Raw genomic sequence first — 10016 nt, 5'->3', positions numbered from 1 at the left:
ATTCCCTTTGCCACCCATCCAGGCAGCATGGTGGCCCCTGGCCAGGTGGCACAGAGAGGTGACAAGGTGGGCATGGCACCTTGCTCTGCAGCTTAAGCAGTGCCTGCAGCTCGTGAGAAAGGAGTGATGCTGCAATGCCGGGGGAGACTGGAAAAGAGGACCAAGACAGGCTGGACTGAGCCACCCTCCCAGGGTGAGCCCTGTCTGCCTCAGCTCTGAACCCCTTTCTTGGCCATCCCAGTTTGTCCATCCTGGTGGTATTGGGTTAGTGTCTGTGCTTGATGGTCTTAGAGGTCTTTACCAATCGCAATGATTCTATGATTTCATGATTCTATGAAATCAGGGGTGACTGCCCCAGCCCACTCACCTGCCAGGGACATGTTTAAAAGTGAGAGGTGAGCTTGCTTTCCAGCCCCACAGCTTGGAAAAATAATGAAGTCATCATTAGAATCACATCCTTCTCCCCAGTTATTATTTTTCCCCTGACACTTTCCAAAACTGTGGGGCAATGGGCTGTGTTCTAGAGAAGCGGAGGAGCGTGCTTTCACCTTTGGTTATTTCCTATGCCAGTATTAGTCAGTGTGGTGAGCGGGGAGTATGGGTGGCAAAAAATTACAGAAGTCTTCTGCAAATGTCACCCCAATAACAGCACCCGGGCCCTGGCACCTGTCCTAGCTCAAATCTGAGAAGAGACACACCTAAGGATGCAAAACTCATCCTCCCTCCCTCCCCCTCCTCCTCATCTCCCATCCCATGCTCCTGGTGGGAGCAGCCCTTGGTGCCCCATGGCTGCTCAGACCCTATCTACCCACTGCCACATGTCCCACAACCCCACTGCCTTGGGCATCCAGTGGGAACACCTGTGGATGCTTGGGAACCCAAGACTGCTTTTACTTATGAGCTTCCAGGCTCAGAGCTGAGAACATGTCCTTTTTGGTCCCTGCCTCCTCCATCCCTGGGAGCTTTCCCCAAAAGGATGCAGGCTCAGAGGTGCCTGTCCCACTGCTTGGCAGCTGGGTACCTGTGTGGGAACATGCCAGCAGCGCACAGGGAGGGGAAGGGCCCAGGTCTGGCTCAGCTGATCCTTGCCTCCATGGGGAGGAAGCTGGGGGTGGGAGGCAGCCCGGGTTTCCCTCTGGGGCAGAGATAGGTACGTTTCATTTCCACCCAGCCCTCGCTGTGCACGACAGAGAACAGGCTGCTGCTGTGGGGAAGGAAGCACAGAGAGAGCCGGGAGCGGCACATCACACACGGCACAGCACCTGCCTGGGCAGGGGACAGAGCAGCTCACCATGGCTCCACGTGCCTCAAAGAAGACATGGGGCAGTGTGGAGGTGGCCCTGGCTGACTTCTGTGCCATCCTGCTCTGCTGTGGGCCCATGCTGACCTGCTGCCACTGGGGTAGGTACAGGAGTGTGGTGTGCTCACTGGCATGGCCATGTCGTTTGTGACTGGTGGAAAATGTCTAAGGGCTGGGAGCTTTGTACTTGAAAATTAGCTCTGGCATCAAGAAGGCAGAAAACCCAAAGTTTTTGGATATATGCAGCTGAAGCAAAGGACTTGGGAATTCCTGGGGCAGAAATGGGATTAAAGGATGAAGAAGGGGACAGGTCCCCAGCCCACAGTGCTGACACCAGAGCTGTGTTGTGATACAGTGATGGTGGTTGGAGTTTGGTGTTGAGTTTATAGGTTTGCCAGTGGGGTGTGGGGTTTTCTTTCTAGCTCTCATAGCTTCAGTCTGCACCTTTGGGTTGCAACTCCTGGTTTGGGCTTGATCCTGAGGGATCCAGTGTCTCCTTGTTCTGGGTGAACTTTCTGGGAAGAGAGGTTGAAGGGAAGGTGCGAATCTGGGCAGGATGAGTGAGAGCTCTTGTGAAGCTGTGTCTCCCCTACCCTCCAGCACACTGTTTCTTTGGGAGATTCATGTATTTTTTGCCTTGAGGGTGGGCAGAGGGCTGGATGTCCCTTGGAGCAGATGTAACCTCTGGAGCGGGGAAGATACAGGAATACATGTAAACCCAACATCTACTTTCAGAAGTCTTCTGAATGCTTCATTCATTGTTGGCAGTGGCACTAGTAGGAAATAAAGTGCCGAACCTGCGAAATAAATAAAGCACTGAACCTGTAAAATATTTCCTATTAAAGACAAGAAATCTAAAACACGGCAAAAATTCCGTCCTTTGGTGTGGACACCACCACAGCCAGTGCTGTCTGTGGGAACTGGGACACTTTTCTCCCTCCCTCCTCTTATTTGGTCTCATCCCTTATTTCTCAGCCCAGTTTTCCATCTGATGTTGTATTTATTCACAAAATTTCCAGGTTCCTTTTCTGGTTGGTGATGCTGAGATTATGGTCATATGGCCAGAGTTGGAGGGATGGGAGGGACTTTCTGACACTGCCTGTGAGCCCTGGGTCTGCTATCAGTGGTGATTTCTGAAAAGGGAAGGTAAATTTCCTTTGACAGGGACTTTTCAAAGCCATGATGGTTTGAATAGTTTGGTTAGGTGACCCCTGTGAAAAATGCTTCTTCCCATTTTTCATTGCTCAGAACAGAAATTAATGCAACACCTGCCATGTTCTGCTGTGTGGGACTGGCTGAAGCAGGACATTGTGAGCCTGGCCCATGTTTGCAGCATTCCCACCATGCAGGACAGGTGAACCCACCAGGATAATGGGCAGGGAAATGAGGTGAAGCAGCAGGGCTGGTGCTAAAGCAGAGCAGCCTGTGGCTGTGGCTGACTGGATTCTGTGTTGGGAACAGCCTGGCAAGCCCAGCTGGAACCCCAGGACCCTGGCTGCCCACATGCACATAAGGAAGGGACAGGCCCCTGGTAAGGGATGGCACTGTAAGCTCCAGGTTGTTCTGCCCTGTCAGGTGGTCTCAGGCTGGAGATGACAAATATTGTCCCATGGGCAGCCCCTGCCTGCCCTGAGCTCCCAGCATGGTGTAGTGGGGAGAGCCAGAGCATTCCAGCAGGCAGCCAGGCATGTGATGGGCTGCACCACAGGATACTGCTTCAACCTGGGACTCTGTCCCTCTGCTCACTTTCAGAGTCAGCCTCAGCTGGAGAGAAGATGACTCAGACATGAAAATACAGCATATATTTAAAAATAATACAACCCCCAAAGTCTGTTTTCCCTGGTACAGGTGTTCAGTGTTGATTTTAGGTAGCCCAGAGCATAATTTGGTCTGCTGAAACCATTTCACAATATAGTTACTATCTCGGAGAGTCCCTCTCCAGCCAGCAGGCACACATTTGGAATGGGAATGGAATGGACACAGGCTGATGTACCTGCCCATGTCCCAGAGTGGTGATGTGGACTGGGCTTGCATCCCTGGCACCCACACAGGGATATGGCTGTTTCTGAGCCCTGTGCCTGCTGTAACCATGTCTGCTTCTTGTTTCCTCTCTCCCAAATAGTGACCATCTACCCAGCAAAGCTGACTCTCCCTGAAGGTGACAAAGCCAACTTCTTCTGCAATATCTCCATGGAGAATGACACTGGTGCAGAGTACAGTCTCAATTGGTACAAGGAGACCAACCACAGCCAAGCTCAAAAAACTGCTGGGATCAGCCGATACAAGCCCATGACAGAGACAGAGAAGTACCGGCTCATCAACCACGCTCCTGTCTTTGAGATTGAGATCCTGAACCTCCACCAGAATGACTCAGGCTCCTACTTCTGTGGATTGATCACGTTCTTTAGGCCTGATAAAGTGATGGAGAGCAAACGGTCGCAGCTGATAGTCACAGGTCAGCCTGGGGGACTGAGCTGATGGGATGGGTCCCAAGCTCGTTGTAGCTCCAGGCCTTAAGGCAGGCAGTAACTTGCTGGCAGAGGGCCTGACATGGGTCAGGAGAGCACAGTCCTGCCCTGTCCCATCTCCTTTGCACCCTGGAGGAGTAGTGGGACTATGACAGCCTACCTGGCACTCAGCCATTTCTAAGGACAGCCCTCATGTTCCCCTCCTGCCTTTCACAAGGACTGTAGAGGCCATGTTACATTCCTGACCTGCTGTTTTGTTCCCCAAACGAAGCAGCAGCCCCCAAGAGGAATGCCACTGACAAGCAGGAGATGGAGGAAGGCAACCCCCCAGAGCACATCAAGGCCATGCTCCTGGGCATCCTCCTGCTGGCTGGAGTGGTTGCGCTGCTGATCTTTGGCTACCTCACCTTGATGTACAGGAGAGGAGGTATGATTCCCCTGAAGGCCATGCAAACCCAGTGTGGGACCTGAGGTCAGCCAGGTATCTGCTGCTGCCTGGGGTACATGGACTGGTTCAATGTGCTAAACTCAGCTTTGGAATACCCCTGTGGGACAGATATCTCTATGCCTGGGGGAGAGGGGTGCTTTGAGCTCTGCTTGCCTTTTGCAGAGCCCCTAGACTATGTGTAGTGGCTCTACAGCACTCGTTAGTGTGGTGCCTTAATGGTGCACTTGAATCCCTCCCATGTACCTTGTCCAGGTACCTTTGGAGCACCTCACCATGCTGCAGCTCAGGGCATTGCCTCAGACATGCCACAGGCACCCAGGGACTCTCACAGAGAATTCTGCTGCACTCCACTAATCCAAATTAAACCCTAGACTGTGAGCTGGTTTCTCACTTGTCCTTGTAATGCTCAGGGTGTTTGACCCTGTGGACAAGGAGGATGTGTAGTAAAAAGATTGTGGTGTCCAGCGCTCTTTAGGGCAAGGGTGGGACTGGGACAGCTTACATGGCGCACAAACATCCTCTAACCAAGTGTTTTACTTTGCAGATGTGCAGAAACCACCAAGTGAGAACATGCCAGCGGTGAGTTTTCCACCTCTGTCACTCTGCTGTGCTGCAGGAGAGCACTGTGGCATTGCTGGGCTGAGGAGGGTGCTGGGCCTTCCTTTATCAGCTCTTCACAAGCGTCTCACTTCTGTCTTTTCTGCTGCTGCTTGATCTTTTCTGCACATCTACAGCTCCTTTTCTGCACCTGCAGCAGCACAGCCTCATCACAAAATCAAAATAAAACAACCCAAGATAGGATGAGACTCTCTAGTCCAATTCCTCTTCAAAGCAGGCTTATCTTTAACAGTGGATTGTGTTGCTATAGAAAATGGGAGGATGTTTCCCTCCAGTATATCAAGCTAAAATTTATTTTGCTACAGCTGGTGCCTGTTTTTTTCTCACTTTAGCCAGGCACCTGTAGGAGGGATCTGTCTCCATCTTCTCTCCAACCCCATTCATTAGATGGCTGAAGGCAGTGATTTCCCTTTGCTCTCTGATTTCTGGGCTGAGCAAACTCAGCCCTAGGCTCTTCTCTTGCACACCACCCTACCTTGAAGCCCCATGAGAGGTGGGAAAAGGGTTCCTAACACAGCCCTGTCTTTCATGGCTGGGCATGTAGAGAGTCCAGCCTGCCTGCAGAGGCAGAGAGCTGAGACCCCAAGGCTCATGATGTGGTTCCTTTCGGAATGTTCTACCCCAGGTCTGTGCATCTTTCTGCTGTGCATCATTCTCACCCTCCCAGGATGCTTCAGAGCTGATTTTGGCACTTGCTGTAAGAAGGGGCTTGTGCTGGGGATGGTGGGTACCTCTGGATGTTGAACCACCACGATGGGATTACCTTGCAGAAAGAAGAGAAAGCCCCCGTGGTGTCCATATCCACTGTGGACTATGGTGTGCTGGAGTTTCAGAGCGACCAACACACCCCAGTGCCTCCCAAGACTCGGCTGGTTGAGCAGACTGAATATGCCACCATCATCTTCCCCGAGGAGAAACCTGTCACACCAGAGCGCAGCAAGAGGCACCTGGATGAGCAGACTCGACAGCTGCCATCACAGCCCTGCTGAGGGTCAGGGTCCCTCCTCACCAGTGTGTGGGCATGAACAGGCTGCCTCAGCCCCTTGCTCTGGGAAAAATCCAGCATTATCAGGACTAAAGCAACAGAGATGCTGCTGCTGGAGTTGATATTGAACAGTCCTGGCCATGGTGTTATTGTGGCCATGGAGTGAGTACCACAGGATGAGGAAGGTCCCTGCTGTGCTCCATGTGCTGCCTCTTCATTCAGGGCAGGGAGGATGGGCCGGGGCAGAGCAGTGATGCCAACAGGTCTGTCCCAGAGGTGATTTACATTATGCCTCGGTTTTCTACCTCCACCCAGTTCTCTCTGGAGTGGCCATGCTGCTTCCCTGCCCCATGTCTGAACCAGGTATCAAAGCATGACTGTTGAAGAAGATGCTGGAGGTCAGAACTGGAGTGAATCCTGTGAGATGCCGCGCATGGGAGCCCAAGGCTTCTTGCAAGCTTCTCCTTGCTTGGAGCAGAGGCTGACCTATGTTCTGCTATTCAGAAATCCCTGGGAAGCAGGCAGCTGGTTTTTTGCCTGTCCCCAGGCATTTTCCTCCTGCATGAGGGTTTAATCTACCCTTGTGTTCCTCCATCCCTGAGTGGGAGTCAGATCTGGCCATGGGGGTGAATAAAGAGTTTTGATCCGAGGAGTTTGTTGACTCGTGATGGCAAGTGCGTGGGCAGGCAAATAACGGCTCTTGCAGTGCAGGGCAGAGCTGGGAGGTGGCAGCATCTGTTGTGGTTCCTGGGCCTCTCCGTGAGATATGCAAGCTGCTCTTCCACAAAGCTGCTCTTTAGAATTTAGAGAGGTTGATGCTCATTTTCTCATTGCCCCTGTCTGAGCTGGTCACCCAGGCATGGCTGCAAACCAAGACTCCCCCTTAATGAGGCTTGTCTCAGGGCACTCACCCAGTCCATGGGGATGAGCATCCCTGCTGTGCCAGGGGTCTGGCTGCCATCAGCCAGGGCAAAGCTCACAGTGTGGTGCTCGTTCAGCTTTTTTGGCTTCAAACTTCCACTTTCTCTCTTGAAAGAAATGTGCTACCTGCCAGAAACCAGAGCGGAAAGAAGTGACAGCTGCTCGAGAGAAGAGAAACCCCAGTAAGGAGTGGCTTTGGAGGCAGCAGAGACTTGCCAGGAGAGTGTGAAACTCAGTGAAAACTGAGAAGAGTCGCTTGCATCTCACACTTTGGCAGCACTGTCAGCAGGTGTCTTCTTCCCTTAACCCCAGTAAAACCAGTGCAGCCTTGTGGGAGCCAACCTGGGCACTGGGGGAAAGGGTGAGGCAAGCCAGGCACCATATCCTGTATTCTGTGGGGACTGGAAAGTCCATGAGAAACTTCCAGAGGGGACTAGATGAGATAAATATCCATTTGGGATAGCTTACGCCTTTCTTCAGGGTAGGACAGTGGATGTGCTGCCCACTTTGGCCTGCAGTGGTGAAGGCTCCCAGTAGCCTCCATGGGCAGTGCCATAACTCCAATGCCATTCACTGACACCAGTTCATGGTTCAGCCCATCAGGGCTTTTTACCAGCAGGAGTCCAGCTCCTTGCCCCAGCTGCTCTGTCAGAGACCTGCTGCGGACAGCAGAGTGCAGAAAACTGAGGCAGGAGGCAGCTTCAGCAGGAAAATGGGAGCTCAGTGACAGTTTTGCATTTTGCTTTCCCTTCAGACATGACACTGACATTGTTGAGAGGGTGGACCCTGCTTCATATTTTCCATCCTACCTCTCAGGCAGCAGAGGTACCAGATCTTCAGCACTTCCTGCACTCCCTGGCTGCAGCTATGACTCCTCCAGCTGCAGTTGGGGCTGAGTCCTTTCCTCTCTGGTTGGATGGTGGTCTGCAGCTGACCAGAGGCTCCTGAGCCATCCAGTGGGGTTGGAGGTGTAGCAAAAGCATCTCCCACTGTCATTTGGGATGGGAGAGCATCCAGCCTGCAGCAGTGCCTGTGCCCCTCTCCATCAGCCTGGCTGCAATCCTGCCCCTTGCAGGGAGGAAGGCTGGGAAGATGCATGGGGTGAGTGGTGGGCAAGCTCCAGGCTGCCAGAAACCATCTTCCATCCCTTCTTGGAGCACTAACAGACATGAGCTATACTCCCCTGCACCTGGCTTGGCACTGGCTGTGCTGGCTGAGCATCCCCAAACCAAGCAGTGCCCTGAGCTGGGTATCAGACCCCATACCCCAACCTCCTTCTTGGGAATGGGGAGTCGAGTGTGTTTGCGTGCTCTTCATGCACACATATGCAAACACACACAAATGCTCATGAGCACACAGATGTGCAAACAACTCACCAGACAAATCTGAGTGCACACCCCCAGATTTGCACAGTTACTGTACCAAATACCACCTCCCCACAGACACACATCCCCTCAGGCCCCCCATCTGTGTGCCACAGCTTCTGTTGTGCTGGGGTGCCGGACCAGCCAAGGGGGAGGCTCTGGGTGCTGGAGCTGCTGTGTTTCCTGTACAGTCTGGTCTGGCAGTTAAAGCAACCACTTCCGACCACGGGCACTCAGCGCTCACCCGAGGAGTGGCTGCCACCACCTCAGTGCCAAAATGCTTCATCATCCCCCTGAGACCACACACCAACTGAGACCTCTGGACAGCCTCACCCTGGTCCCACACTAGGGTCTTGATGATAGGGAATGGCCAGAGCCCTCTGGGAGACCTCAGAGAGCTGTGACTGATCCCTCTCAGCAACTGCAGAAAGCTGGATGTGTGGCAACATGCCTGGGCCATACCTAAGCAAGTCATCTCCTACATGGTGCTTGAGAGCCAGCCTGGCTCCTTATACACCCCAGCCTTGATTAAAAGAGGTTGGGAAACAACATGTGAGCAAGCACCTCTTCAGGAAACATGAACTCAATAAACCATGTCTTGGGAGAACTAGGTAGGCAGATGAAGATGGAAAAGAAATCCTTTCCTGCACTTTGCAGCCATGCCTTTGAGGAAAGCCATGCCATGGACCAGCAAGGCACCATTCCTGAACACTAGGATACTGATGCTGAGGGGAGAAGGGGTGGTCAGGCTGTAGGACAGTAGGGTCAGTTTCAAGGGAGCACTGTCCTGTCACTGGGATGTCTTGGAGGTTTTTGGTTAGGAGAGGTTGGATTGGGGGTGATGCATCAGGTGTGTGGGTTATTTGTCCCCTGGGTTAATGGGATGGCTTGTGGGTGGGACTGATCTGTCCGGAACTGGGGTGTGGGAGCATTGCCGTGGCCTCAAGTGTCTGGGAAAGTAACTGTTGTTCCTGGAAGAGAAGGCCTGGAGGGAGCTGGTGGGTGCTGTGGTTGGTGGTAGGAAGGGTGGGCTGCTGCGCAGACTGCCTGGTCCTCTAACCATGGCCAGCCTGCACAGCTCTGGTGTGTCCTGAAGGGTCTGGGTCCACAACATCTCTTCCAACCTGTCCCACCAAGAGTCTCACCCTACCTGTCACTGAGCTGTTGTAGCCTTACAGAGCATCTTTGTTTCCTCCTACCGCACTCATTCCACTTTCTCTAGTTTTGCTTTGAGTGGTCTCCAGGGTTTCTTCTCCTCTCTCTTCTTCCCTTTGGTGGGATGTGATGCTCAGTGAAGGAGCTGGCGGTCCCCCTGGTGCCTGGGGCTTGGAGGGCCAGGCAGGAGTCCTTTGTTTGCCTGCTTCTCTGTCCCAAGACCAAATCCACTGCCCACGCACTGGAGCAGAGCCTTGTTGGAGGGGGTTGAGCTTGCTCCTTACACCTGCGGGGACCATCACAAGGCTCACCAGGTTGACAAGGAGCCTAAGCCCATGTGGGGTAATACCCGCCCAAACCTTCACATCCATTTTCCCCATTAAATCTCTCTCCATTGCTCAGCCTCCCTCTCCATGCCAGAAGTCCAGGATGATGGGGCAATGTGCCCTCTTTACAGCCCAGTTTGGGCATAGCCCTGTTTCCAGAGGAACTGATCCTCCTTTCCTCAAATCCACCCTTAGACAGGTGGACCCTTCTGCTCCAAGGGCTCAGCTGTGCAGACAATCCAGCATGGAAGGGAACCTGTAACCATTGCTTGTCCCTAGATCTGGTGGGTTTCACCATGATGGGCTGACAACTATTCACTGTCAACTGCATCAAGGTTGGAGGGGGACTAAGGCACAGGGAGCTGTCATGGAACAATGTCCCAGGAGGATATGAATGCTCAATTCACCATCTGCTTCATGGAAGCAGAAAA

The 10016-nt window shown here is 52.9% G+C and overlaps 1 protein-coding gene across 2 annotated transcripts; it reads left to right on the top strand.

Annotated features, from left to right (window-relative positions):
- Positions 1–1156: 1156 nt before the first annotated feature.
- PDCD1 (programmed cell death 1) lies at positions 1157–6468 on the top strand. Of its 2 annotated transcripts, none has more exons than XM_015637121.3 (5): positions 1157–1401; positions 3423–3755; positions 4040–4195; positions 4761–4795; positions 5605–6468. In XM_015637121.3, the coding sequence occupies exons 1-5, from the start codon at positions 1293–1295 to the stop codon at positions 5821–5823; spliced, it is 852 nt and encodes a 283-aa protein (XP_015492607.1). In that variant the 5' UTR covers positions 1157–1292; the 3' UTR covers positions 5824–6468. The 2 variants fall into 2 exon arrangements, with proteins under 2 accessions (XP_015492607.1, XP_015492608.1); XM_015637122.3 differs by having other exon boundaries at positions 1217–1401; positions 4043–4195.
- The last annotated feature ends 3548 nt before the right edge of the window (positions 6469–10016 follow it).

The sequence above is a fragment of the Parus major genome, chromosome 9, assembly GCF_001522545.3.
Source record: "Parus major isolate Abel chromosome 9, Parus_major1.1, whole genome shotgun sequence".
Classification (NCBI taxonomy): Eukaryota; Metazoa; Chordata; class Aves; order Passeriformes; family Paridae; genus Parus; species Parus major.
This window is presented reverse-complemented; position numbering and strand designations above follow the sequence as displayed.

Excerpts from the sequence above, each read along its gene's own strand:
- PDCD1 (XM_015637121.3), top strand. The coding sequence starts at position 1,293 with ATGGCTCCACGTGCCTCAAAGAAGACATGGGGCAGTGTGGAGGTGGCC. Across the intron at positions 3,756-4,039 it reads GTCGCAGCTGATAGTCACAG|CAGCAGCCCCCAAGAGGAAT; the intron begins GTCAGCCTGGGG and ends CCCCAAACGAAG. Across the intron at positions 4,796-5,604 it reads CAAGTGAGAACATGCCAGCG|AAAGAAGAGAAAGCCCCCGT; the intron begins GTGAGTTTTCCA and ends ATTACCTTGCAG.